Consider the following 27,896-nt stretch of genomic DNA (forward strand, 5'->3'; position numbering starts at 1 on the left):
AGAATTAGGTATTCTCCTCTTGCTTAACTCTCTCGTGTGTGGTTTCTTAATTACAAACTTAAACGTGCTAAGTACCTAGTTTTGCATTACATATTATTTGTTCAGGTTCTTGTTTTAGCGTATTTCCTACCAATGAAGCCAGTAAAATGATTCAGCAGGTAACAGCACTTGTGATTAAACCTAATCAACTATTTGAATTCAATTCCTGACCTCACAGGTGGAAAGAGAAAAGTATATTTGGACCTGCTCTGTGTTCTAGGTAACAGAAAAGAGGATAAAAAAAATCTCAGCAAAAAAAAAATCTCAGCATCTTTGCATTTATATTATATGTCTCTTTTGTGTGTTTAGCCTTCCTTTTATCTCTGTCTCTATTTTGCCTTTTTGACTTGTTCTTACTTTAGTTCATTTCTTGCAATTACTTTAGACTCCAGGAACAGAAAGTCAAGTACGTATGTTGTGACATGAATTAAACCTACCACTAAGCAGTAACAACGTCCTCATTATTGATGAGGTCTTGTGTGACTAATGCTGAGGTCATGGCCAGCAGACTATGCCCTTAAGAATCTCCCGCCTACAACCCAGGCTGTGTTACCAAAGTGCTATTTATCAGCCCCTAATACTTCCAGTTACTGTCTAGACTTCTGAACTCTCTCTACTTATGACACACTTAATCCAAATTCTGTTTCTGTATTCACCACTAATCATCCCTTCAAATGTTCTTTTGTTGGGACAGGTAGCAAATCCTGTTCCATGGAACACAAGAGTTGGGGGGCTTAGGAATCTTATGAAAAGGTGATTATAGCTCTTTCCCTGCTTCGCTTTCTGGTATTGACTTCTCAAATATAAACTGGTGCTTCAGATACTTGAATAAATACTTGATCAAGAACTTTTGGCAAAACTATCAGAAGCAATCGCCTTTATGTCAAATCCAAACTTCAATATAAGAGTCTTCCAGGTTTATTTCTTTTTAATGTTGACACTCAGCTGAATGACAGAATGTTCTGAGAGTCAAGAACTGAATGTATACTGGCTCTTAACCTTTCTTCTCCCACAAAGTTAAGACATAGTTTTAATAATATCAATATCAGTATCTCTCTGTCTCTGTCTCTCTGTCTCTGTCTCTCTGTCTCTGTCTCTCTCTGTCTCTCTGTCTCTGTCTCTCTCTCTGACAAATTCAGTGGAAAATAGCTGTGTGAGAACATTTCACTTTTAAGACCTCCAGGAGTTTGGCTGCCGGCCCTAATGACCACAAGAAAAAAAATAATGATGCATTTGGTTGTCTGCTGAGCCCATTACCTTTAGATCCCTGCCCTTCCTACAGGGATTTCCTTGACCAGAAGTTAAACGAAGGCTTGAAAAAATAAATGCCAACCTATTAAGCTTTTACTCAACTCTCTGGCCACTTTTTATCTATAGCCAAATTCTTTATGAGTAAGACAAGATCTTAAAGATCTAAGCCCATGGCAAACTTCAAGGGTGCTGCACTTCTGCATAAGATGAAATAAACTGATTTCCTTCTTTACCTCTGGCTAACACGTATGCCCTGAATTCTCAGGGTAGCATTCTTAAGTAATGTACTTTTCATAACACAAAAGAAAAAGAGGATCTGCATTCTCTATTACTTTCCCCTCATACACAGTTATCTTAAACCTAGGTCCCCATCTCCCAGGCATCCTGACCCAGCTCTGTACTCTGTATTTTTATAACCAATAGCTGTCCTAGAGCACTGCAGCTCAGACATTTATGTTCCTTCCTGTTGATTATAGATCCACCCTTTCTTGTCCATGCTTTTGGCTGTGAGAACCTCAGCTTGAAGTGTTAGCCAGCACTGGATTTTAACTGCCCTCAGAGTTCTCTTTTGTAGAATTGCTCACCTCCCCGAAGCCAGGCATGGAATAGATGATTTATAAACAGCAGACTGACAACTGGCAGATCCCACAGTCCTATAACAAGGAGTACACTCTGGAACTTTGGGGATGAGATGGCAGAATTTTGAGTTCCAAAAAGTTGGGATATGCCCTAGTTTGGGGCTTTTGATGGCTCCAACATTGGTTGTGGGCTGTGTCATTGGTTTCTGCTAGTCAATAATGCCAACCACAAAAGTAACATTGCATGCCTCTGCAGTCGTCACTTTTCTCCTCATCCTGTTTTCTCAGAGTTTCCAAGGTTTCTCCTTCATTTGGAAGTGGAAGACAAAAGTCTGGATGCGAATCTAAAGTAGATACGCCTGAGGTAAATCAGCCCACCCTCTATTTCTTTTCTGTCTTGTTCTTTAAGGAGGAATATAGAGAATGTGCTTTAAATGAGGCAGAACAGAAATGGCAGTGTGTGTATATGTGTGTGTGTACTTGATAATACATGTGAGTGTGCATATATATAAAATCAAAACACAATTAGTTTGTATCCATTAGAAGAGTTATATTATTGAACATTCAATGTCTTAAAGGAATAGATTTTTCTTTTGCTTAGGACAAATGGTCCAGAGTCATTGTTATCAGGGTGTTAACATCTTGTGAGAAAGATCATGACATAACTAATGGATTTTTTTCTTTAACATGAACATGGACGTCATTGAGATATAAAGAATAGGGGTGATATAGATCATCAATGACTTGGAAGAGAGGCGAAGGAAACTGACACATTCAACGTTTCTTCTATAATCCTTAAAAGTATAGAAATCTCAGCAAGACAAAGAGCATTTTGTTGAGCTAAATAAGACTCCATCAAGGGACTTATTACCATGCTTGGTCTTACTTGAGCTTGAGTCATCTTGTGTTAACTGTATTATCAATCTTTTCATTTAAAACACACATGCCTCTGGGTGGTATAACACTGTATTCATCTTACCCACACCAGCAAATTCCCAGCTCCTCAGTGAGTGCTTTTTTGAAATAAAATTATCAATGCCATGCAATTTTGTTTTTATGTCCAATATGAATAAAATAATAACCTCAGAATTGTATTTACAGCAATTTCTTGTTAGTTCATTTTTCCATTACTGTAACAAAATGCTAGAGGCTTAGTATTCATGAAGAAAAGGTTTACTTAGGTCACAGTTCTAATGGTACAAGAGTAAAGCTGCTGTTCCTCTTTAGCCATAGTAAGGGCCTCATAAACTATAGAAGAGAGCACGCAGAGAAGCAAAATATCAGAGACCAAAACTAATCAGGTTATACATCACTAAATCACTCTGCAATGATCTCTAAGTATTTCAATGGACAAGACCTCTAGTGACCTGGTTCTTGAAGATTCTGCCACTTTTTTATACTACCACAATGTGAACTAATTTTCTAATATATGAGTTTTTGTGGGGAACATCAAAGACATATTCAAATAAGACTATGTCCATGTGCTTATGTAGTTGATGTTATGTTTTTGTGAAAGGCAATAAGAAAACTGGAGACAAATCTAATTTGAGATGATTTATGAGACAAGCATTTGTGTATAATTTAAAGACATGCCACACTATTACCCTGACGTTTAACTCCACAGTTTGACAACAAAATCAGAAGAAATCTACCAAACACCTGGATACTGATGTAGTACTAAAGGACCTTATGAATATTATTCTCTCAAGGCTACTTTGGAGCCAAATCACTAGAAGTAACTAAATTCATTCTCCCATGCAATTTTCATTCTTTCATTAGAGACCCCCAAGTTCCATCTCCTTTTTCACAGGACCCCAGAGGCAAAAGTAATCGGAAAGGTTAGCTTACCGTAATGCTATGGAAGGCACTGGGTATCATGGACTAGGAACAGGAATATGCTGAAAGTTTGGAGCAAAAGGAAATATAGAAGGGGAGTTGAGAAGAAGAGATTGGTGAAATATTAGAAGTCAGTCTAGTCTGCTAGATAGTTTTGATTGTCAATTTGACATAGCTCAGAGTCAACTTGAAAACGAGAACCTTTCGTTGAATAATTTCCTAGGTCATATTGGCCTGTGGCCTTTTCTGTGAATAATTGGCTTGATTGTTAAGTTCTGTGGTAGGTAAGTTGCACCTGCTTAAGTTTCTGCTTTAATTTGTCTTAGTTATTAGGACTATTAACTTGAAATTTAAATGAAACAAGATGCCTCCTCTCTCAAGTTGCTTTTGGGCACTGTTTGTCACAGGACTAGAAAATATAATAGAGCAAAAATTGGTACCATGAGTGGAGTTGTTTCTATAATGAACTTGACTATACAGGTTTTAGGGAGAATTCTGGAGTACTTTATTGCTTTAGGCTAGAAAATCCATTTTGTGATTAGAACTTAAGAACCTGTTCTATGGGGAATTAGAAGCTAAGAATGCTGAAAGAAACATGAAACTGGGGCCTAGATTTTGAAGATTCAGAGAGGAGCAAAGACTCTGTTGGGGCCATTATTATGATATTTCTAGTTAAAAATCAGTAGACGGCTCATACATTCAGGAATCTGCACCTTCCTGGGATGAATATTTAAAGGCTGGAGGACACCACTGAAGACTGCAAAAAAAATGGAACAAGGAATTATATCCTACAGAAGGAAGATATCTAGAGAATATAAAGGGAAACAGAGGCACAAGTACAAGGGATCTGCCTTTCCAGAAGTCTCCGACCTCAACTGAGCACATGTGAAGGTTTTTTAAATGCTCAGTGGTAGCTGAATAAGCCTGAACTAATTAGGAAGCATAACTGTGTTATTTGTGTTGTAACGATTGAACCTCCCTGAGAAGAGCATTCCTACCACTAATGTACACATTTAGGTGTTCACTTGTAAGTTTAGTATTCAAGCATTTTAATGGGTTTATATGCCTGAATTATCTGTTTTCGGTGAATGGATGGGATGGTTTCATTACAATGTTTTTTTTTCCTATTCTAAAGAATGAAGGTTACCATTTGTAAATTATATAGTTTGGTGCTTTATGAACAGAATTAGAATAAAGACACTGTTTCCCCCGAAAAAAAAAATCAGTAGAAAGAAAAACTTCTGTGCTTTTCTAGTACAATGAAATATTGTACTCTATGCTGAAAATTCAGCTACAGTTAATAAGGGACTGGCATCAGTGAAGTGCACTGAGAAGTGTTTCTTCGGGGTCAGCACTCAGAAGCTGTGGCTTGGGGGTGTACAGCGTACACACCAAGTTATCAGCAGACGATGACAAATGACATGCATGAAACTTCCGTATGCAAGAGGGCATCACGGGTAGCATTATGCTTCTCACTGTAGGACAGGGTTGGCCGTCCCACTGATTGGCTCACAGGGGCCAATTGGTAAGAAAAAGGTGCCACCTCAGGTGCAGTGGAGACCTCAGAATGCTGGGTATGTTATGACCATGGGATGTCTACTAAAGACAGTGGCAAGTAAAAGACAAAGTAGAGCCATCCCGAACTTTTGAGATTAGTTATGTGTGCTGTGGGTGGAAGACTCAGTGAAATGAGCTATCCAAGCCTTCGGGAGCTCAGAACATAAGAACTGAGTCTTAATTGCAAGACACTGAGAGATACAGGGTTTTATTTATACTGCTAAGTGCTCCTACATCTGTATTTTTCCCTTTTAGCATATTTAAGTGTTTGTCTCTCTCTCTCTCTCCCCCTCATTTTATTAATACAAAAGTTAAGAGGCTTTAAAAGAGAAATTGAACATTTAAACGGTTGAAATTCAAAAGACTGTGAGACTCTTAAGGTTGATTATATTATTTATTATGATATGACATGAGATTGGCAACCAAGAGGAAAGGAAAGATTATGGCTTAGCAGCGATGTGTTTGTGCAGCAATTCGATGAGGGCTGAATATTGCTTGGTTAGGATTTATTGTCAACTCAACACAACCTAGAGTCAACCAGGAAGGGATCACAAAGGACTCTACCCTGTCTGTTGAACACTTTAAGTAGCATATGGATTCTGGGGGAAGAAACAGTTACTATCTTCATTTGTATAACTATTACAGAACTCAACAGCTTCCAATGAATAGTTCTTAACCTATGGTGAGACGGATGATCGTGGTTAACCCTAGTGGGTCACAGAGTGAGATAAACAAACAAACAAATAAATAAATAATAATTGGAATGAGACGTATAGAGAGGAGGAGGGGAAATAAGGGTAGAAACAAAACAAACAAAAAAACAAAACTAGAGTATCTGTAGGGTTATAAGCAATGAATGCATTTTACATGGATAAAATTATCAAAGAATAAATTCTGTAAAGTTTAAAAGTTTACTTTGAAAAGTGGATTTTAATATTGCGTCTGTGGTAGGAAGCTCAGGAGGTAGTGGGCAGAGAGCATTTCATACATGAGGTGACAGTAAGATGTAGCCTATTTCTGAGGATTTGAGATAATCTTTATGGTATCTCCAAATGTTTTCAGAGACAAAATAGAAGTAGAACTAATTCAAATGTCCCATGTGTGTCCTAAATCCAACCTCAGAATCTGCCCTTTGTGACTAGGTTAAACGTATTTAATGCCAGATAAGGACAATATTAAAAAGCCATACGGATCAATTTTGAACTTAGGGAATTATTTAGTTGTTCGTTTACATTTTAGATTGGTCAGAATTCAATGGAGTTATTAAACGATTTAAACTAATGTCAGTGATGTTAAGACGTAGAAAAGGAAAACAAAAATCATAAAAGCTACAAACCCATGGGAATAGTTCTAGGAAAAATGCTAAATCAGAATTTGCAGGAGGGTGAGACAAGCCCAAGTCTTTATGAACGCCCCTTTATTTATGTGATTGTCTGGAGCTAGTCCTTTCTTGTCAGGTTTCTGGAAAAGTAGACTGATGGAGGCCTGCAGCTCCCCAGATCCACTCCAGAAAAAAAGCTTGGTTTTTATGAGAAAGAGACAGTTTGCACATATTTTACAATATTTCTGTCTGAGGCTTAGATCAAAGCAGCAAGCCATGGTGGGTTCAGCCTGTGCTTGAGTTTATCCAGAAACAATGGAAACATGATATAATTTTACATCAGGGAATGAAACAGTGGAAACAGCGCAGCTAGAGAGAAGGGTTCAGTCTGTGGTCATGCAAGAAAAGGAGGTGGAAAGCAAACTGTTCTACAAACTCTATTTTTCTTTGTTAAGATAAAATTTTGATCCACGGGTTAGTAAGATTTGCTGAGAAGGAGAAAGCCCAGCATTTTCAAATACACTGTAGAGAGTGAGTTACTTGAGAGGCTTTCTTTCCTTTCCCCTTCCTCCTCAAGTCTCAGCATTTAACATGAAACACATGTTTCTCCCCAAGGACAGCATGTTTTGGTAATAATTATAAGTCTGAATTTCATTCTGGAAGGAAAACAAAATCACCAGATAATCACCTAACAACACCTAAAGAAATGTTTGATACATCGCAGTCTCTTCCCACAAATAAAAAGCAAAACTAATTCTCTTCTAATTGCATGCACACATATTTACTGAAATCCAAGTCTACATTTGTTAATGAAATATGTTTTGATTGTCTTGATTCCATTTTTACTAAGATTAATCAGGACAATAGCTATTTGTCAGAGCCCATCTTCTTCATGAGTTCCACTTCATCATCAAAACTGAAATACTCACGAGTGTAATCAGGACTCCTTCTCCATAGCTGTTGGACACAATATGCAAACAGTGATGGATGAAAAGCATTTTTGATAATTTGTTCTTGGTAGATGCAAAGACCCTGAACGTTTCGGTGAGAGCTTTTAGATCAAAACGCTTAATCACTTAAAAATATAAACCTTTGATTCTGTAAATGATACTAGACAAATGAGCTGACAAGTTCCCTTCTCCATTTGGATGGGCAGCAATGAATTGCCAATGGTCAGGGATCCGCAGGTTTATATGAAATCCAAATTTAATTTGACATAAAGCTGTCTGTGGTTAGAAACTTGAAAAGGTAAAGCCTAGAAGTATTACTAAACGTGAATAAAAGTTAACACAAGTAAACAGCCTTTTATATGCTTCTCAGTATTTTCTAGAAACAACAGAGACTGAAAGTAAAGAGGGGTTTTTTAAGACTTGTTAACCCTAACTCTAATCCTATCCCTAATATATTGTCAAAAATTATCCCAGAGAAACTTATGAATGAATATCAGCATGCTATTGTTTAAATTGTTATACATTAGACCCATAAATTACTTGTAAACACATGTAAAAAAAGCACACACACACACATACACTAATAGTGCTTGATATTAATTTTCGAGATAACAGACCATAGACTAAACTGGGAGACAAGTCATTGGCCATACATAGGAGAAACTGTTTTGCATTAATTATTGTGGAAAGCTGCATACTGTGTGTGATGATATGAAAATAGTAACTGAGCAATAAGAGGCACTAATTGCTCCCTGTTCCCAAGCGTGTATGTGATGTTATCCAATGTCTCAGGTTCTTAGAACTATGACTTCCCACTGGGATGGACAATCGTTGAGTTATAAGCCAAAAGAAAGTTTTCTTCTGTTAACTTATTTTTTCTAAAATAGTTCATCATAGTCACAGTCAAAGAAACGAAGACAGAAATTGGTACCAACAAGTGGGGCTGTTGTGTGATAAACCAGACTATTTAATTTTAGGCCTTTGGAAAAAAAACTTGTGTAAAAACTTTGGAACTTCGGGCTTATAAAGTCTTATGATGCTAGAAGCAGAGGTTACATCGCTATTCTAGTGAGAGCTAAGAAGACAGAAATGCTAAGGGAAACACGGACAGTGGAAGCTGGGCCAGCTCATGGGATTTCAGAGGGGAACAATGACACTATAAGGACCTGGCTAAGGCTTCATTCTGCACACGTTGTGAGGGTGTGACTAAAGTTGATGCTAAAGATAAAGGGTTGATTTTGGGTGAGTGTGAAGAAAAGTGAGCAAAGTTAAAAATCTCAGACAGGAGACTGAAGACAATAAAGCAACTGTAACTGAGAAAAAATAGCAAAAGTAAAAAAAAAAAAAAAAATAAAACAACCCAAAACCCTCCTATGTTATACTGAATCAGTAGGAAAACTGTCCAGAGGGCAATCTTTTACCCAACAAAGGTTTTTTTTGTTTTGTTTTGTTTTGTTTTTAAAATAAAAAAATTCTTAATGATGGCCATTTTGACTGAGATGAGGTGAAATCTCTAATTAGTTCTAGTGTGCATTTCAATGAAAAAGCAAGTCTTACAAGGATAAATACAAATGGCTAAAGTATTTGAAAAAGTCTTCAACATCTTTAGTCATCACTGAAAAGGTTTTGAGTTGTAAATATGCAGGTCCATGCCAAGAAGCTACAAATGCAGCTAATAATATTTCATGCACCACACAAACAATTGCATAGAAGAACATTAGCACACAAAAGTAGATGAAACCATGATCTAAGAGGGCCAGGCTCCATTTAGAGCTGTGCAATAGCTCGGCAGGGTCATCTATGTGAAATCAGTTTCCAAGGCACGAAGGATGCAAGGTTAAGAAAGTCATGGGAATTTTTTTATTATTTTTTTTATTGAGCTCTACATTTTTCTCTGTTCCCCTCCCTGTCTCGCCTCTCCCTTTTAACTCCCTCCCAAGTTCCCCATGCTCCCGATTTATTCAAGAAATTATGTCTTTTTTTTTTTACTTCTCATGTAGATTGGATCTATGTATGACTCTCATGGAATTTTGCTTCATGCTTTCAGAGATTAACTTAGAAAAGATTTATATTTAAAATGAATGACTACGCTATCACATGACTTCTTCCAATGCAACAATGCCCAAAACAAGATGATTGCATTCTTTTACAGTTGTAGTCACTGTTTAGCCAAAATAGTAGACCCTCATTCATATGTCAAGTAAGTAAGTATGAGTTATGAAAGAACAAATCTATTTCTTAATTCTTAGCTGTTTATCTCTGATTCTAAGCACAGTGGTTCAGGAACTAGGAGACAGTAGTTCCGGATTCTAAATAATGTATAAGGAGTTTCTTTTTAAGATCCGTCTTTTTTACATATGCTTTGTGTGTGTGTGTGTGTATGCATGTGCACATGCACACGCACATGCACACATGCAAATTTGTTGCTGGACCATGGCATGCATATGGAGGTCAGAGAGCAATCTGCTGGACTTAGGTTTTTTCTTTCTACTGTATGCTTCACAGAATTGAAGATAAATACAAGCTATCAATCTTGGAAACAGGAAACTCTGCCTATTGAGCCATCACTGCAGTTGATATATGAAGTTTCTTGGTTCCTAAATCAACTTGCAAGTAGCACTTTCAATATAATGTTAGCATTTGCTTTGTTTTCCACCTGGACCATGCAAGGCCAAAGCTGAACTGAAATCAACAGGGAAGATCAAAGAGAAAGGTAGAAGCTCTACATCAAAGAGTCAGACCTGAAAAGTAGGTTTGAAAGCATTTGAGTTCTGCTTCTTTGTATTTGTTATGTATTAGTAAAAGTCTAAACATTCCGTATGATAATTGAGAAATAGAGAAACTGCTGAAACAGAAGATATGAGTCGTGTGCCTTAAAAATTCAGATAAATAGAGCTTATGAGAAAAAGTTCCCACATTGAGGACACATCCCAAGAACAGAGGCATAAATAAGAACCCTGTTGTACCATGAATAATAAAAACCCAGAGGCAGAAATTAGAGTTCAAACTAAAGATTATAAACAGGAACAGTCTACTTGTCTTTACTACGAAATGGCTTTTAAGCTTAAAATGGAGGCAGGTGGGTTCTTCAGCTAGAAACAATGTCATGATTTGGGAGCAGAGTGAGGAAGTACGTATGCAGACTTTGGAGGGGGGGGGATGAGAAGGGAGATGTGGTTAAAATACAATCTCAAGAATTAACACAAATATCAGTTGATCGTTAACATAGTTATGAAAGACATTTCACAATATAGTCACGGGTGTATACTATATCACAAAAAAAGATTACAGGGGTTATATATGCCACAACTTTTAAATCTTGGGACAATTTCAAAATGCCGCCTACGATAGCTAGACAGGGGAAACAGGTCACTGGGCTTGGCAGGCTGCAAAGGGCTTTACCTGGAAAAACCATCTTGTGGGCTCTCCTCAAAGCTTTCAGAGTCTAAATGATTCACCAGTGTATGGAAATATATTCATCTCCCTTCAGAACTTTTGACATCAATAATCTTTGGCAACAAACCCATTCTTATAGTGAAATTATGATATAAACAGAATGCTAAGCAAAGCAAAATGCTATGACCTCCCCCCAATGTATCATGTTCTACATACTGACAAGAATTGTGAGAACAATCGTGAATCGAGAGTAAAAAACGTGAAATTTGTGTAAGAAACACTGATTCTGATGTGGGCTCACTCTCCTGTGACACCTGGCTTCACCATCTGAGAAGACAGAGTCGACAGAAAAGTGATTGTTTGTGGATTTTCAAGGAGGTGATCACTTGTACACCGTGAGACGGATGGGACAACAGTGTGGTAGATGCTGGAGGACTATATAAAAAAAGGGTCAGAGAAGTGCTATACGACTGGATCAAATACATAAGGCATAAGAATCACAAGTTTTATGCCTCATCTCACCCAAAGAACACTCAATTAACAAAAAGTCAAGACAGGATATGCTTGGGTAAATGTAGCAGGCTTTTTTTTTTTTTTACTGCCAGCCTTCAAATCATGACATAAAAGTTATTATAGATCATGAAAGCTTAGCCTTAGCTTGGGCTTGTTTCTCACTAGCTCTTATAAGTTAAATCATTTTCGTTAATCTGTGTGCTGCGTCGTGGCTCATAGCTCTTATCTCTCCTTTGCACGTCCTGCTTCCTCCGCATCAGGCTGGCGATTCCACCTTCCTTCTTCCCCAAGATCACACTCTTCCCAGAAGTCCAGCCTAACCTCTTCCTGCACAGCTGTTGGCCATTCAGGTATTTACCAAACCAATCACAGTGACACATGATCACCCAGTGCAAAGGAATATTCGGTAACAAGTAAAGGGCAGTAGGATTGGGGAGAAAAATCTGTGGTACTGTTATGTTTAGGCAGATGGTAGATGCTATTTGTTTTTGGAAATGCGATTATAGACACGAGTGAAAATGATATGATCACCTGATAGATATCAATGGAAGAATCTAACCATCTTAAGAGAAGCACTCCGGTTCTTCTAGTGAGGCCTGAATGCAAGACAGAGGTATGAACTTGAAAAAAAAAAAGCTATAAATGTGGCTATCAAAACACACACTCTCTAGGTCCAACACAGAGTGCTAGACAACAAAATTAGTCAGTTCATAGCTGTAGATGTATATGGTATTGTGCAATTTTTACTCAAAAAATTAAGTATAGATAATTGACTGCACCAATAAAAATTATAACTCATTATTAAATGTCCAGAGCTGGGGCTTACAGCCTGCATGAAAGGTAAAATAATTTTATAACTAAGACTCTAACATTACACCAAATGCATACAGTAATGGTATTCCTTGCCTTTCCACCAAAAGATTTATTAACAGTTACTCAAGTAATTGCCCTTCAGAAGAAAAACATTCAAGAACTTTGAGAGTAGCTGTTAAAAAATGTTATCATGATTCCTTTCAAAGAGAGAGGGTTTGGAACTTTGTGAGAAATGAACCTCTGGCCAAGCTTCAACTTTCAGCGAGTTATTTGAATTCTTGGACAATTTCCTGGTATACAAATTCCACAATTTATTGCTAGACAACATCATCAAGGTAGTCCATGGCATGTAGGATGGAGACAGTGCAGTAGAGAATCTGGTGAAACTATAGTCTCTCCAAGAAAGACAATAAGTTTACAAAAATTACTACTGAGTTCTTGAACACCAGATGAAAATGGCAAAATTATTTTCATTCTTAAAGATTCAAGGGATATAAGATGAATAAGCATAGCAATTTTATTGAATTTCACAGTGTAGCTTTTAGAAGATAGATAACTGATGCTCTGAGAAAATGCTGTCCTTTTCCATGCTTTTGCCAAGTAAAACAAGCATGATGGGAAATCCCTTAATCAAAAATGATGTACCTTATCACATGCTTTGAATGAAACATGACTGAACTCTGTTAATAGATTTAAAGCAACATAGTATTTGTCATTGGCCAAAAGTATAGCAAGAATATGGTAAGAAAGAAAGGACAAAAAGCTTAACGTTTGTGGGTGGTACAATAGATTGCACATGAAATGTGAAATATTTTTAACACATGCTAACACACATGCTCATATGTATGTGACCATTAACTATCAGGAAGACGGGATGACTTGGTGAAACTGTGCTTACCAGTATCTATATTTAGCATATGAGTGCAGCAGAGTAGCGTAATGTCAGGGGGGCAGCTATGCATAGGTACAAAAGCTTACACTCTTACATTCCAAGGATCATCTAGCAACTGTCACTATACAATGTCCAATATGGAAACAACAAAGAACACCTCTAATTTCTTACATCACCATTCCCTGAAGAGAAAAACTCGTATTAGATAACATACTAAGAATACTGACACACTTCTACCTCTACAAGAGCAATTCATTATCATAGAAATCAATTTATCCTGGGGACCTAAATTTATCTTCTTTTTTCTTATGAAACTTCAGTGCTCAGAGAAATCTGTTCTACTTCAAGGGTATTCCCATGAACATCCCACCATACCAACGTACCTACATTGTCATATAGACAAGGGTGTGCTGTGAATATTATTAGATTAGATCCATGTGTCCAAGACTGTATTTCTCATACTCCAAATGTGGTTCCAATTACATGTTGATCTTTTCACCTCAGGAAGAAAAAAAAAAAACACCAGTTTGGAGATGAGCCCTCCTGAGCACAGAGGGAAGCAGGACATTAGTCAATTATCACCAGCAATAGAAAGTCAATGGTAAGTAGCATCTAGGGTCTTTATAGTTAAAGTGGATAACTATGATCATACCCTGTTCCTAAAATTATTGGTGATGGGACCTCAGGAGTTCCTAATGATTCTATCCCACATCCCATCCCAAAAAGAAATCACAATAAACTTAATTGGTGTGACCACTTACTTTAGTCTCTAAAAGATCTTTAGATGAGGAAAGATGTCACTGGACTGACAAAGAGATCTTTCTTCTCATCCTCAAATGGAGATAAGTTTGTTGTTACATGTTACATAATAGTGTGGATAATTCATTGAGGCATTGCTTGGGCTTTTTTCTCATTACATATTTACGATAAATAGACCCAGGCAGTAGCTAAAGTCTAAATGGAAGATCTGAATCTTGGACTTCTAAGGCATGAAGGCAAGCAGGTGGAATGGCTGAACATCGAGATGAAGGGCGTGTGGATGGGCAGCAGCAGAAAGTTATGGTGACCATCACTTACTTTCCCAGTATCAGCTTCAGTGATGGGGCATAAGATTTGCCTTGTGAATATGCCTCTAGGAAAGAAAACCAAGCAGAACTGTGGAAACGCTTTCCAAGCGGTGCAACTAGCTCAACATCCCTCCATGAGGATGCTCTGAAGACAGTTCCGTACCCTGCTGCCAGACTTTGGACATCTGAAGTCTGCAGTTGCATTCTCCTCTTGCTTCTTTGTAAGTGCCAAGAGCCATTTTTTTCTTCTTGCAGGAATCTCTGAGCAGCTGTGACTCCATAGATCCCCCCTTGAAGGGCATTGTTGCATATCAATCCAACATTATTCCCGGCCGTGCTCTATTCTTCCTCCCAAATAGATGTCGTCACTAAGAGTAATCCCAAATGAGTCACCAGCATGTAAAGAGCCACCGCAGAGTATTTCCTAGGGAAACATTATTTCATCTCAATTGTTTAGAATAATTAAATAGGAAGCAGAAATTCCTTGAGGTCAATATGGTTCTAACTTCTCAACGATCCACACATTAAAGTGCAGGCTTTTTCATAGACTGAATCTTGGCGATACCTCGGCCCTCTTGCCATAAGTTCCTTTTTATGCCTTGGCAGTGGAATTACCTCTTGCAAGGCTCAACGTTGTTCAAAGCTGCCGCTCTGTTTACCTCTTCCCAGATGCAGATCCTCATGAATTCCCCATTAACTTTATATCTCAAATGTCCCAAATTTAGCATCCTTTTATAAATGTGTGTTATTTTCCTTGTCTGATCTGACTCCAAACCTGGGTTATTAAATTATATCTTCTGTGTAATCTAGCCTCTTTAAAATTCATCTTTCCACATCTGCACTTGTAGTATCACCATTCAGTTATTCCCCTTGTTAGCTCAATCATTTCATTGCAGGAAATTCTTTAATGAACATGATGCAAATCAACCCAAATGTAATTCCAGTCTGTGTTAGGAAGGCTGACTGTCATTTATGTGTCCCTCATACAATTAAACTTAATTGAATATTTGTCTGGGTTAACCCTAAGGTCATAATTACTTTGCAAGAAAAATAGATAGTTTGGGGGAAATGACAGCCAGAAAAGCAAGAAAAAAATCACAAGCAAATGAAGGAAAGAGACATGAGTAGGAACTGATTGGCTTAAATACATGTTTATCCCAGTTGCTCCCTTTTGGGCACCAACAATAATACGTACTTGTACTTTGTAGTTGTCTTTAGTAAGCAGCATCCTAGTAGATCGAAGGGCATGTGATATCCTATAAAATAGCCAAAAAGTTAGAGTCCATCAAGTAAAAAAGTAAGTTCATCAAGTAAGAAAGGGTGAGACCATATGAAATGAGAGAAGACATGCCAGTGGAAGAGAAAACTACTATACTTGCAGTTAAGAAGCGAGAGACTCTCACAGAAATCATTTTTTTTCAAAGCGAGTACACATGGAAAACAAACACCGATGTAGATTGGAACTGTGTTCTTCTCATTGTCCACCATGCTGAAGGAAGCAAAACCAGGCAGACACTCTGTCAGCAGCCCCTCACACTTCAAAATCCCTGGGTTGCCTGAATACTCAGATTTCCTAAGTGCCGGAGCCAAGTTTGGTTTTGGTTTGAATTCTTCCTTGAGATAAATTCCAAACCGTAGAAAAAGTGCAGAGCTGTTGACTTACCAGCAAGGCGAACCAGATTGCACTTTGTGGGAATCTGGTTCCCACAGCACAATGATTTCTGGCAGACCCAGATTCCTTTCAAAAGCCATTCTGTTGGCTTTGATGGCAGGATAGACCCTTTCTGGAACAAGTATTAATGTTTCCAGTGGTGTAGATCTTCTGATGATTTGCTTAGTTTTGGGTATCCACCTCTTTTCCTTAAAGATATACTATAGAAAAAGCAGACAACTAAAATGTCAGAACGCTTCAAGAGCTAGGGAAAATAAAGTTACTCTTACAAACTAACTCAAAAGAATATTTACTTGGTATTAAATCATTTAATGCTATATAAACATTTAAGCTAAATTTTTATGTGTTAGCATTATTATCTCAATTGAGCTATTAAAACAGTATAACAGTACTATTATATTCACACATATATGTAGAATTTCTAATAAAAGTTATCATTAAATAAGTATCCTAATTATAGATGCTTCATACCTTATTAATTACATGAGTAAAAGCTGCTTGGGTTTTACAGGAAAGGAGATGGACATTGAAGGAATGAAGTACTTTTTTCTGAGCTCACCAATTAGTGAGTAGTGAAGGCATCAAATGTCATTTCCCATATTACTCAATACCAACGTTGTGTTTTCTTCCCATTGCCAGCCATCTGGTTGAGTGTGTGTGACTGGCTTTCTCTTTCTATAGTAAATAGGTCTTCCTACTAATATGCGTCTAAAATTCTTTGACTGATAGTAATAACTCCAAAAACCCCTCAGCCTGTAAGCACTTGAGTTCTGCAGCTCATAATACTGGTAGTAGTTAAAAATAAACAAACAGAAAAAAAGAAGAATGGAGCTGTTCATTACAGAACAGGTTTAGATTTATAGGAAAATAACAAAATGGTAGAGGGTCCCACATGTTTCACAGATATTTCCCTACTTCAGATTTCCGTTTTGCATTCTATCTCAAAGCAAGCAAACAAACAAGCAAAAGAGAATATTATAACACTATCTGGACAATTATTTCAAGTGTTTTTTATGTTTAGAACTATGCATGCAGACATGTATTTCATGCATAAACAGTTCTGTTAGCAAAGTTCACTTAAGCAGAAGAACAAAACTTCAGTGTGCTCCACTTCACCGAGCAATTGGTGTTGTTTGCCACCAGCCCTGGAGAACATACAAGACAGATGAAGGCCACAACAAAAGGCTGCTCAAGTTCTTTACTTTAAAACCACACTTTTGCAATCTGAAAGCAACTCTGCCATATTATGCTGATCTGGAGCTTTTGAAGATCCATAATTTTTTTTTTTTAGACTCCAAGCTGTTGGCATAGCTTCTAGAGTAATGGTTTTATTCTGGGAAAAAGTTGTTGCCATTATTAGTGGTTAGACTGTAGCGTTTCCATACCGCTGCAGTGAGCAGCCACTCGTGTACTTGCGGTTCATCCACAGACCAAAGGAGATTCTGTGTTGAGCCCTGGGTGGAAAGTACTGCTGGTCTCACAGTGGTCCTTTGGGCACATACGCATCCCAGTCTCTAATAGGAGTCATAAAATTTTGGTAATCTAAAATGAATATGAACCTTGCCAATATATACTCGTTATTTGATGTTTTCTCTCTGAAAATTTTTACCTTTAAGAATGGAAAATTTTGAGCTATGCTCCCAGTATGTTCCCAAAGTAAATATCTTAAACTCTGTAGATGTGACTTTCACCAAATTCAGAATCGTGTTTCTAGAAGATTCAATTGTGTATCACTTTCTCTCTTTAATAAGTAAAATGACTTTGCTGTCCTGTTGGTGGGAACATTCAGAGGGAGGAGCAGCCAGAGTATGGCCATTTCAACTGTCCTGTCAGCATATGGAGTGTTATAACACATGAGAATTAAGGCAAAACAGCAGCTGCTTCCTCATTTTATCTTGCACCCACTCAAAACAGACAGGATAGCACCAGAATAGTCTGTCTGTCGCTCTTCCTTCCTTCCTTCCTTCCTTCCTTCCTTCCTTCCTTCCTTTCTTTCTTTCTTTCTTTCTTTCTTCTTTCTTTCCTTCTTTTGATACAGGATTTCTGTGTAACAGTCTTGGCTGTCCTGGAACTCACTTTGTAGACCAAGCTGGCCTTGAACTCACTGAGATGTCTGCCTCTGCCTCCCGAGTGCTGGGATTAAAGGCGTGTGCCAACACTTCCTGGCCAGAGCAGTCTTTCAATGTAATGGATCTGTTCTAATTACTTAATACCCAATTCAATTTCCCCTTGCATTCTATTTTGGCCACTCTCTTCTGTATACTGTTCATTCTCACGGGAAGCAATAGTGAATCAGAAGATTAATTTTTAATCCCACTTGGTTGTTCCTGAGAACAATCACATTCCACAACACTCTTGGTTCCTGGTAATTGTCAAAACGGTACTGGTGTCATATGAGAATAAGTATCAAATATTATGAGCTAAAATAATTATTGACAGTTTTTAACACATAAATTCAAAATAGTAGAAGTTTTTCCTTTTGTTGTTCCGTTTATTTCATTTTGCTTGTTGCTAGTTTTCATGCAAAGTAATTTTTTTTTGAGATTTGTCCAATTTTCCTTCAACCTTCTAATTTTTAGTTGGGAAACTGCTGGAAACAATCTGGTTTTGATGCAGCCCAAATTTTTGTGAGTATTTGTATGTTCTAAATAAACTCAACTAGGTCATATGACTCACAGGCTTTCCATGGTCTCACTGACTTGATTTTCTGTCTAGAAACTGCTCAATTAAAATGGCTTGATCCGATGGACATTTTTAAATGCTTCTTTTACAAAAAATATAATAAAGTAAATTGCAAAGAATACTGTACTTTAAATTTCTCCTGTTATTTTGCAAAATATTTTTTACAGGTTTGTAGAGTAGAGACGTTCGAGTAAAAGAATGTGGTTTTGAGCCCCTTGAGGGCTCCAGGGCCAGCTGCTGTCTGTAGCTTCAGCTCCGTGATTAAGAATAAGGAAAGATTGATGACAGGGCTGGGAAATGGGCAGAGCAGGATCTGCCTTTGGGAAAGCTGACAGACACGCCGGGAGGGTCGTCGTCTCCTCAGTTTCTTACACTGTAGGTAAGAGAAACAAGAAAAAACTTTAGTAAACCAGCTACTCAAGAGAGCATATAACTCAGCTTATCCAAATCACATTTGACTGGAATCCATTTTTTTTGTATTGATTTTTATTGAGCTCTACATTTTTTTTCTCTGCTCCCCTCCCTGCCTCTCCTCCCCTGAATCCATTTTTAAGAAAGACCTTTAACCATAATCTATTACATAATCAGTTACAACCACAGTCACACTCACGCCTTTGGGAAACCTGGGACTCACAAGCAGCCTTGTAGAAAATCTACACTTGGAACAAACTCAGAACTTGTGTATTTCTGCCCACGGAGACTTCGTTTCTACTATTCCCTTGTTGCCTTGTGTACTGTGTTTTATCCTTTTGTTTTTAATGGCTAATGCTCAATTCATATCAAGCCTTTAAGCTTCGTTAACACACATATCATTCACCTTCAGTTTCTGAGGACATAGCAAGCCATGAATGAATGATGTGTGTGAAGAGAGACCAGTGTTAGGGCTTCCTGAGGTCTGCGTCTCAGCCCATCCATGAAAGTAGACAACTGAGAAGCAGACAAACTTAGAATTGTGGGGCTCTTTTGTTTGTTTGTTTGTTTGCTTGTTTGTCTTTCTACTTTTCTACTTTGTTTGTGAAGGAGTGAGAACACTCTGTATAATGTTTGCAAAAGGATACAATTAAATATAGGAAATTCATCAGTTTTCCAATAGTTTTTTTCTTAATCACGGGTATTTAAGGGGATATTCTGCTCCATTGTGCTCCAGATAGCTAACATTCATGAATTTAAAGAAACATAATCTATTACACGATTTCCTGAATCCTGACATGATATTTAAGGTCAACAGTCACAGTAAGCATACATAGAATTGCACAGAGTTTCAAGGTTTAGCTCCACATCTCCCCATAGGTGTTTCAGAAATTTTTATGCTCTAATATTGCCTAGAATAGATCAGTGTTTTTTTAATTGGTGGAAGTCATGAAATCATGGCCAGAATATTTTCAGGTATTTTATTTTTCAATTATTTTTCTTACGTGGGAAAAAAATCTGTGGACATTCTATGAAACAGAGAATCTGAAGAGTAGTCACTGTAGAACCATCCTTTCCTATAATTATTCTTCCCAGTACTTCCCTGGCTCCCAAATGATCCAATTTATCCGGAAAATGAAATGGGTCAGCTGCTTATGCACTCAGGCCGTTAGGTGTAAGCTGACATCTCAGAAGATTTATGACTAGTCCTTCCATACCTGTCACTTCCTATCCTCCAGGCTGCCACTGTCTAGTAAAACTCAATTTATCTTCCATTAAAGCAGCTAGTAAAAATAAATAGAGGGCGAGCTGAATAACGAATGGAGTGTGGGGAGGATTTGAATTTGCTGAGTATTTGCTAAAATCGCTGCGCACACTCTGACATGCCATTCAATAACTATTTAATTACTTAGACATTGAGAGTAATCAAATGGTTTTCAAAGTGTATGAAAAGTAAAATAAACACAAAACACTGGAAAACAGCAGCGGTTCCATTAGGCACCAATACTTCCCGCCATTAGCAGATTCGGTCGTAACAGTCCTTCACTTTTTTTTTTTTTTTTTTTTTTCTCTTTCCAAAATGTAGCCAAGTGACAAACATCTGTCTCTGCTTTCTTCGCGGGAAAGGACCAAAACCTGGATGGCTTCCAGGCCATCCGGATAACAATTTCAACTGGAACAAGTGACCTTTGGAACAGACTAGAACAGCAAAGCCTTGCCAGGCTGAGGCGAGGGTGGAGTCCACTGGAAGATCCCCAGCTTGTTCTCATGAAATTGCTGCTGAAGAGAATGGTGAAAAGTTAAGGGAAGAAAACTTTAAAAAAAAAAAAAAAGTTACAGCCAATGGATAAAAAATGTGTGTCCAGGATACAGAATTCAAGCACAGTTAAAACTTGAGGGTTTTTTTTAATCAATATTTTATATACAGGCTCAACAAATAGTTGAGTACAGAAAAGCTGAATAGTTATGTAACATTCATCTTGGCGTAATCAGAATCGCTGAAGCTAAAGAACCATCCATGTGTTTTCATCTCTCAACTGGGTCAGAATTCTTTGACCTGTAATTCCATGAGAGTTGTTAGATGCTTTCAGACAACTATCAAGTGCTTACTTTAGAAAATTATTGGTTCAGTCAAAGTTAAAGTGATGTCGAGGAGTGGTGGAGTAGGTCTTTAATCCCAGCACTGAGGAGGCAGATAGATTGTTGTGGGCTCTAGGCCAGCCTGGCCAATGGAGAGAGATTCAGGCCAGCCAGGGAGATCTTGTCTCACAAAAAGTGGGGAGAAGATTAAAGTAACGTTACAAAGATTTTGTTGGAAAGGAGGAATGGTTATTTTCTCCAATGTTTATTTAGAAGGCACGAAGCTACTTCTTATATAAGTATGCAAAAGAAATTTGACTCTATATCATCAGCAAGGACATGTTAAAAATATCATTAAGCCTTACATTGAATACTTATGTACGACCTGCTGTGTTCAGCAGCAAAGAAGTTACAGAAACGGTAAGGCAATCTTCCTTCATTCAGCCATATTTAGTGAACTTCTATGTAATAGTGTCATCTGAAAAGCGTTGCTTACATGAAGAATTAGTGTGTGTCTTTGCCTAAGTAGAAAATTTCACTTTGCATGTATTTAACATGCTTCTGTAGATAGAATTTCAGAACCAGGGTATCGCAGTGGCTAGATAACACCATATAATTGAAAACTGTCCATGGTTAATAATTGTGCTTTGAATCCTGTTCAATACATTATATAGGGATTCAAGAACAAAGACTCCATAGATTTGCCTTGACTTATCTAGGAAGGAGACATTTCTCACAGATCATGACGGTGGAGGCTAATACACCCTTGATCATATCCGCAGTTCCTTAATTGCTTGCACAGAGTGTCCTTTAGGTGGAGTTTCAGATTTAGCTGTCAAAATTTAAAAATGCAGTCTGAGACTCTACAAGTAATTTAACAGAGGCTGAAACCCAATACCATTAGTAAATATTGAAGTTGGAGCTATAGATGGAAATACTGGCACAGAAAAATATTAGCAGCCAATATTTTTCAATTATGGAAATAACAAAAAGTAAAATGTAGCAGCCTTTAGAAAAGAAACATCGTAAAATTGTCAAAATGCCTACCTCAGTATTAATTTCCACTCCACGGTTAATGTTCTTTATTGTTTAACAAATAACTCTACATTTTTGTGCGCATCTGTCTGTGTGGTAGGGGTGAGTACACATGTGCAAACCATACATGTAGCGGTCAAGAGCACAGCTTGTGAGACTCAGCTCCTTCCTTCCAACAAGATCTAAATCAGGTCATCAGCCTAGGTGGCAAGACTAGAAATAAAGAAGAACAATCTTTATCGTTGGTCCTGATAAACCTCTCTTGGGATACCTGGCACCAGTACTCATATTTTTAAAAAGTCAAATGTGTATGCACCCAGGGAAGTAACTGGTTCCTGTGATTTTTCTTTGACTAACACGAGTAGCCAGTGCTAGACACTCATATTTAAACATAATCAAATGTATATGTTCCCCAGGAAGTGATTGGTTCATGTGATATTTTGATGTATACATTGTTTCTCACTTATTAATTCATATATTTCTTTTATTTTCATTGGAAGTTAAAAATTCTGCCACCTTAATACTACACTGGCAAATTTCCTAGATATTTTCCTACCTGTAGTACATATATAGGTAAGATAAAGTGGTGGTAAGTGCATTTTGTTGAATGAATTGGTGCATAATCTAGTGTGCAAAGACAGTTTATATGAAACCCATGTGTCCTCAAATGTTTAGCATTATGTTGGGAAGAGCAACAAATTCTTGACAGTATAGTTCGACAGTCCTGTTATCAGGTCCACTTAGAAGACGGTCAGCCAAGACACTCTAAAGGAGCAATTGGCTTTGAAAAGCGATATTTATGTAATACAGTTATTGCATCAGATGCTTCTGGTAAAAGGCACCACATCATGGCCTTTGCCATCATCAGCAACAAGCCCATGTTTGCACAACTGAGTGAGATTTATTCATAAAACTGAAACGTGTGGGCTGAGAAAAATAGGTCAAAAGTTAAACTCGCTTCCTCCCCAGTTCCAACTACTAAATACAAAAATTAAATATGCAGCTTTGAAATGTATTTTTAGACTATTAAATGAATATATCATACAGTTTAATTTATTTAAAATCTTTTATTCTCAGCAAAATCAAACATATCATTGAGTTTACATAGAAATACAATTTCCAATCATGTCTTCATAAAAATTCACTGGTGAAGTAAATGTTCATATTAATGACCAATTATGTACTACTTGATCATGCCATTAGCAGAACAGATCACCATTAAAAACTGATAAGTAACGTATCTTAAGTGTGCAAATATCATCTTAGTATTCTATCGTGTTACAATTGATATTAATGTTTGCTAAATATAGACCTAGTACATAAAGCTTTTTAAAGAACAATAAAAATAAAAACTCTATCTGTTTTTTTAAAAAAAGCCATTTATATGGCTTCTAAATATCCTCATTATACAAATTCCAAAATACTATCTGACAAATAGAACAGCAAAAACTTCCTGATGAAATGCGTACTACCCGCTAATTCAGGTTTGACTTGTCAGGTTTAACAGAACATAAATAGAAAGGCTCGTCTCTACCATAGAGCATGGTGGTCCAAATACAGTATTGTATAAGCATATTTGATTTCTGTTCCTAATGAAAAGGTACCTTTAATACCTGCATAAAACTCCATGAGTAGAAATCAACTTAGTTTTGATAAATTTCCTACAACCAAGCCCATATTGTCATGACGTTATTTTCCTATATTGTGACTAACCAAATTAGAAATTTGACCGTATTTTTTTCTGCGCTATCACTGTTAGTATTTTACACCTTAGGCAAATATATTGGAGACATATGTTTTCAAAGGTGGGGGTTCATCAGCATATCAGCATTAACACTACGGAATTTTATTGCTCATATTGGAGATGAAGCTGATGAGAAAGTTTTGTGGGAAACTGGTTCTGACTTTAACAGAGTAAAAATTAAATTTGTTAAATATTCTTAAAATTAAATAGAATACCTCTCAGAAAACTTAAAGTATCAAACTAATGTGGCACAGAGACATAAGGTCGGTAAGAGAAATGCCACATCACAGGCAAAATAAAAATAGACAACAGGCAGGCACTGGATCTGTAGAAAGCAAAAACTTCATTTCTTAAAATACCAGAGCAGATGATGGCCCAATGTTATACTAATATGACAACACACTAGAAATACAATTTTTACTTTTTTCAGGGAAGCACTTTTTCCCACAATTGTTACTTTTGAGGCAAAGTAAACATTTTTAGAATATAACATAAATGACTGGTGTTATTATATAATAATTATTAATATTTTAAATATATTTGATGTAATACTATTAGAACTTATATTCTTATTTCAGAATTTGGTAAACTTGCAGTATAATTGCTAAACTTTTTGATTTTCGTAATGAGATGAACATTTTAGATACAAAATGACATCCATAATCACTAGTGGCCTGTTTATTGGCATCAAAAAAGAACATGTGTAGCTCAATACTGGCCTCCTGCTTCAGAAATTTGAAAGATATCAAGGTAGGCTTGGGGACTAGAATAATGAACTAATGCCTTTGAGAATGAGCATAAATTTCAAGGTGATGATTATTAGAACACAGACAAGGCAGATACTCAGTAAACTTCTCTCTCAATTACAGATTCACCCATACCACAGAAGGGAACATAAAAATCCAATATACATTACACTAGTTATACTTAAAATGAAAGATAAATCAACAGTGAATGAGGAGGCTTTTACTTCAATAGATTTAAAAACATTTAGATATTCAAAAATATATTGGCACAGATATAATAACTGTCTTGAAATAATGAATGATATATATGTATATAAACAAACTAAGCGTAAGTCAGGATCATTCATTCTTGACGTCAGCACCTGCTGTCTAACGGGTCCAGACAAAATACCGTTCCTTCAAGAGTTAATCCCATTTTGAACCCCTCCTGTAAAGCAGAATAAAATGGTTAAAATTTTTAGTAGAAAGTAATGGCAAAAGAAAAATCGTCTCACCAAGCAAAAGAGACTATGAACAGAAATTAACTTCCATTGTCTAAATAAATGCAGATTTTGGTTTATCAAATTTTTACACAGATGTAAATTAACTATGAGTTCTTTTATATTTGGTGGCATTTTGCTGTCCTAAGTATATCTACTGAATGTGTATGAGAAACAGAAGAAAATACCAATTTAAGACATGAAGTAGTTCTACAATTTATCCATTTCTTTTGTATCAAACCTTTTCAATATTCCATTTGACTCTAAGTTCTTTACTAGTTCTTTAAAAAAAATTGTGTGTGTGTGTGTGTGCGCACGCGTGTGTGCGCACATGTGTACCACAAAACCAGAAGAGGGCACTGCATTCCTGGAACCAGAGTTGATAGTTGTGAGGACATTCCAGGTCCTCTGGAAGAGCAGTCCATACTCTTCACTGCTGAGCTGTTTGTCAAGCCCCTCTTTTGCGAAGGGCTCAAAGCTGCCTGGCACTATTGACATTTTTCTATCTGGCTACCACAGTCCACATGCTGGGTAAACACTTTTGGAAGGGCAGTGCTGTAATCCAAACAGAATGCAGTCGCACAGACCACCGCACCATCTGAAAGCTGCCCATCGGTTCTGCTTGGAAATTATTTTGAAATTATAACATCATTACATCATTTCTCCCTTCCCTTTTCTTCCTCCAATACCTCTCATATCTCCCTCCTTGCTCTCCTTCAAATTCATGGCCTCTTTTTTATAATTGTTGATAGCTGTATCTCATATACATGCAAATATATATGTATATTGACAGTACATATACATATGCTGATAATATATATTGACCACACACATATTATATAACAGTACTGACTTTGACTCCTGATTTCCTTGCATGCTTTAGAAGGTTAGATGTCATTTAATTATTGAATATTAAAAGAAAACGTGTCGAAGTTTTGCATATTTGAACTAAGGTATAGAGTTCAAAGCTAATGACAAAGGTGTTATATCCTGCATATACTGTGGTCTGCCTGTCTGTCTGGCTTTCTTTTCTTCTTTTTTGTTTATTTTTGGCTTGATTTGGTTTGGTTTTTTCAAGACAAAGGTTTCTCTGTGTAGCTGTAGAAACTCACTTTGTAGACCAAGCTGGCCTCAAACTCAGAGATCTGCCTGTCTGTGCCTACCAAGTGTTAACATTAAAAGCATGCACCACTATGCCTGGCTTCCTTTCTATTTTTCCAAGAAACAATTACATTGTAAGGTGTCTCTACTCCTCCAGTCTTTCTCCAATATCATCTTGCCCCTAAATCTGTGCATGCTGACTTACAAAGAGGAACATAGGTATGCACTAATCAGTGGAAAGAGAGGTCAGATTGTCGGTTTCCTCGAGAGTCATCATGATAGTACCTGATTACTTTCGTACCTGATTACTTTCATTCGCGATTATCATTTAGATAGATTTATACTTGGGCAAAGTAAACATTACCATATGCAGGAAAAAAGAGCTTTCAAAATATAAACACATATGTAGTCAATGCCCGGAGACCCCCTCATTATGTATGTTGCACACACACTACATGGCAATGTCAGTACTGAAAAGGTTTTCAAAACTTCTTCTCACCATTTAGATGAAAACTATATTCAACAGAGTAAAGGTCAGAGCAGCTATTAATAATTTTAAAAAGCCTGTATCATAATAAGAACTATTGGCTATGTGTATGTATATTTGTCAATATAAATTAAATGCTTTTAAAAGTGAGTACTGAAAATATTACTCGCTGGTCTTTTTTTTCAAATGTTTGGTTGCGATCTGAAGACCTATACACTGTCATCTTCTAGTACATTTTGGATAATGGATGATGATAAGCTGATGATAGATGACATATAGACAGCAGATAAGTAGCTGATATGATATGATAAAGAGACAACAATTCGATGCCCACAATACATTCAATTTTTGTCAATTCATTATAAAAGTTCACTAGTTATTATTTCCTGTTCCTGAAAAGGGAAGTTATCAGAGCTATCAGTACTGGAAGAGTAGAAAGTCAAAACAAAAAGGAGAAATGTACATCACTCCCTTAAATCATACACTTAAATCTTACATGCTCAAAATATCCCTAGAGTTTCAAAGTTTGTACTGTAACTCTTAGGAATAATTTAGTTTTAATCCTCTGTAAAAAAAAAAAAAAAAAGAAGAAAAAAAACCCAAGCAGTTAACTAGGAGGCTTATCACTAGCACCTTATAGCGTTCACAGCCTAACATACTATAATCAGCCTTTTATATAGCATGTAAAGATACAGCAGCTATATCTGTATATTAAATTAATTAGGATAGCTAAATTAATAACAAATTCAGTGTAAAATCTAAATGAAAGAAAGATTTTACTAAGTATAGTTAAAGTGGCCTAGCGAGTAAGTAGTGAACTAACAGAAACATATAATGAGGTGAACAATGAAATGTTGACGGTCACTGAAAAATTAACCTGAAGATCTAAGTTATAAAACCTCTATTAACACATCCATATTAAACTTGCTTGAATAGTTATTAAGCAAAATATGTAAATACAAAAATTTTAACTCTTAAAAAGATTGTTATTTCTTTAAATGATGAAAATGAGATACCAACCATCTCTGGCGCTACCCACCACGAAAGCAGGAGAATAAAGAAGACATCAAGAAAACATTAGAAACATCAAAATGCAAAGCATCACATTCCAGATCAATATTACCTGATGACCACATTGCTAAGACACGCCTGTACTTTCTCAAACTGGGTTGCTACAAACGTCCGAAGGCTTATCTTTTAAAACCTACTGAGGTTGTAAGTTTAGTACCAAGAACAAAAGGTCTGCA

At 36.9% G+C, this 27,896-nt stretch overlaps 1 protein-coding gene and 1 long non-coding RNA gene across 4 annotated transcripts in view; both read right to left on the minus strand.

Moving 5' to 3' along the window:
* Nucleotides 1-2,851: 2,851 nt before the first annotated feature.
* LOC126511788 (uncharacterized) lies at nucleotides 2,852-21,338 on the minus strand. Its single transcript, XR_007594783.1, has 3 exons — nucleotides 20,665-21,338; nucleotides 15,409-18,940; nucleotides 2,852-14,637 (listed from the first exon to the last, which is right to left on the minus strand). It is a non-coding gene; the product is annotated as an uncharacterized lncRNA (long non-coding RNA).
* Nucleotides 21,339-23,153: 1,815 nt separating this feature from the next.
* The window catches only part of Gulp1 (GULP PTB domain containing engulfment adaptor 1), a 210,703-nt gene continuing 205,960 nt past the window's right edge, over nucleotides 23,154-27,896 (minus strand). For all 3 annotated transcript variants that reach the window (XM_050159174.1, XM_050159173.1, XM_050159172.1), the window contains one exon: nucleotides 23,154-25,009. In XM_050159174.1, coding sequence (XP_050015131.1) covers nucleotides 24,938-25,009 — 72 coding nt within the window. In that variant the 3' untranslated portion in view covers nucleotides 23,154-24,937. The remainder of the gene's footprint in view (nucleotides 25,010-27,896) is intronic.

The sequence above is a fragment of the Alexandromys fortis genome, unplaced genomic scaffold (genome assembly GCF_014885135.2).
Source record: "Alexandromys fortis isolate MF-2015 unplaced genomic scaffold, M_Fortis_MF-2015_v1.1 scaffold_65, whole genome shotgun sequence".
NCBI classification, from domain to species: Eukaryota; Metazoa; Chordata; class Mammalia; order Rodentia; family Cricetidae; genus Alexandromys; species Alexandromys fortis.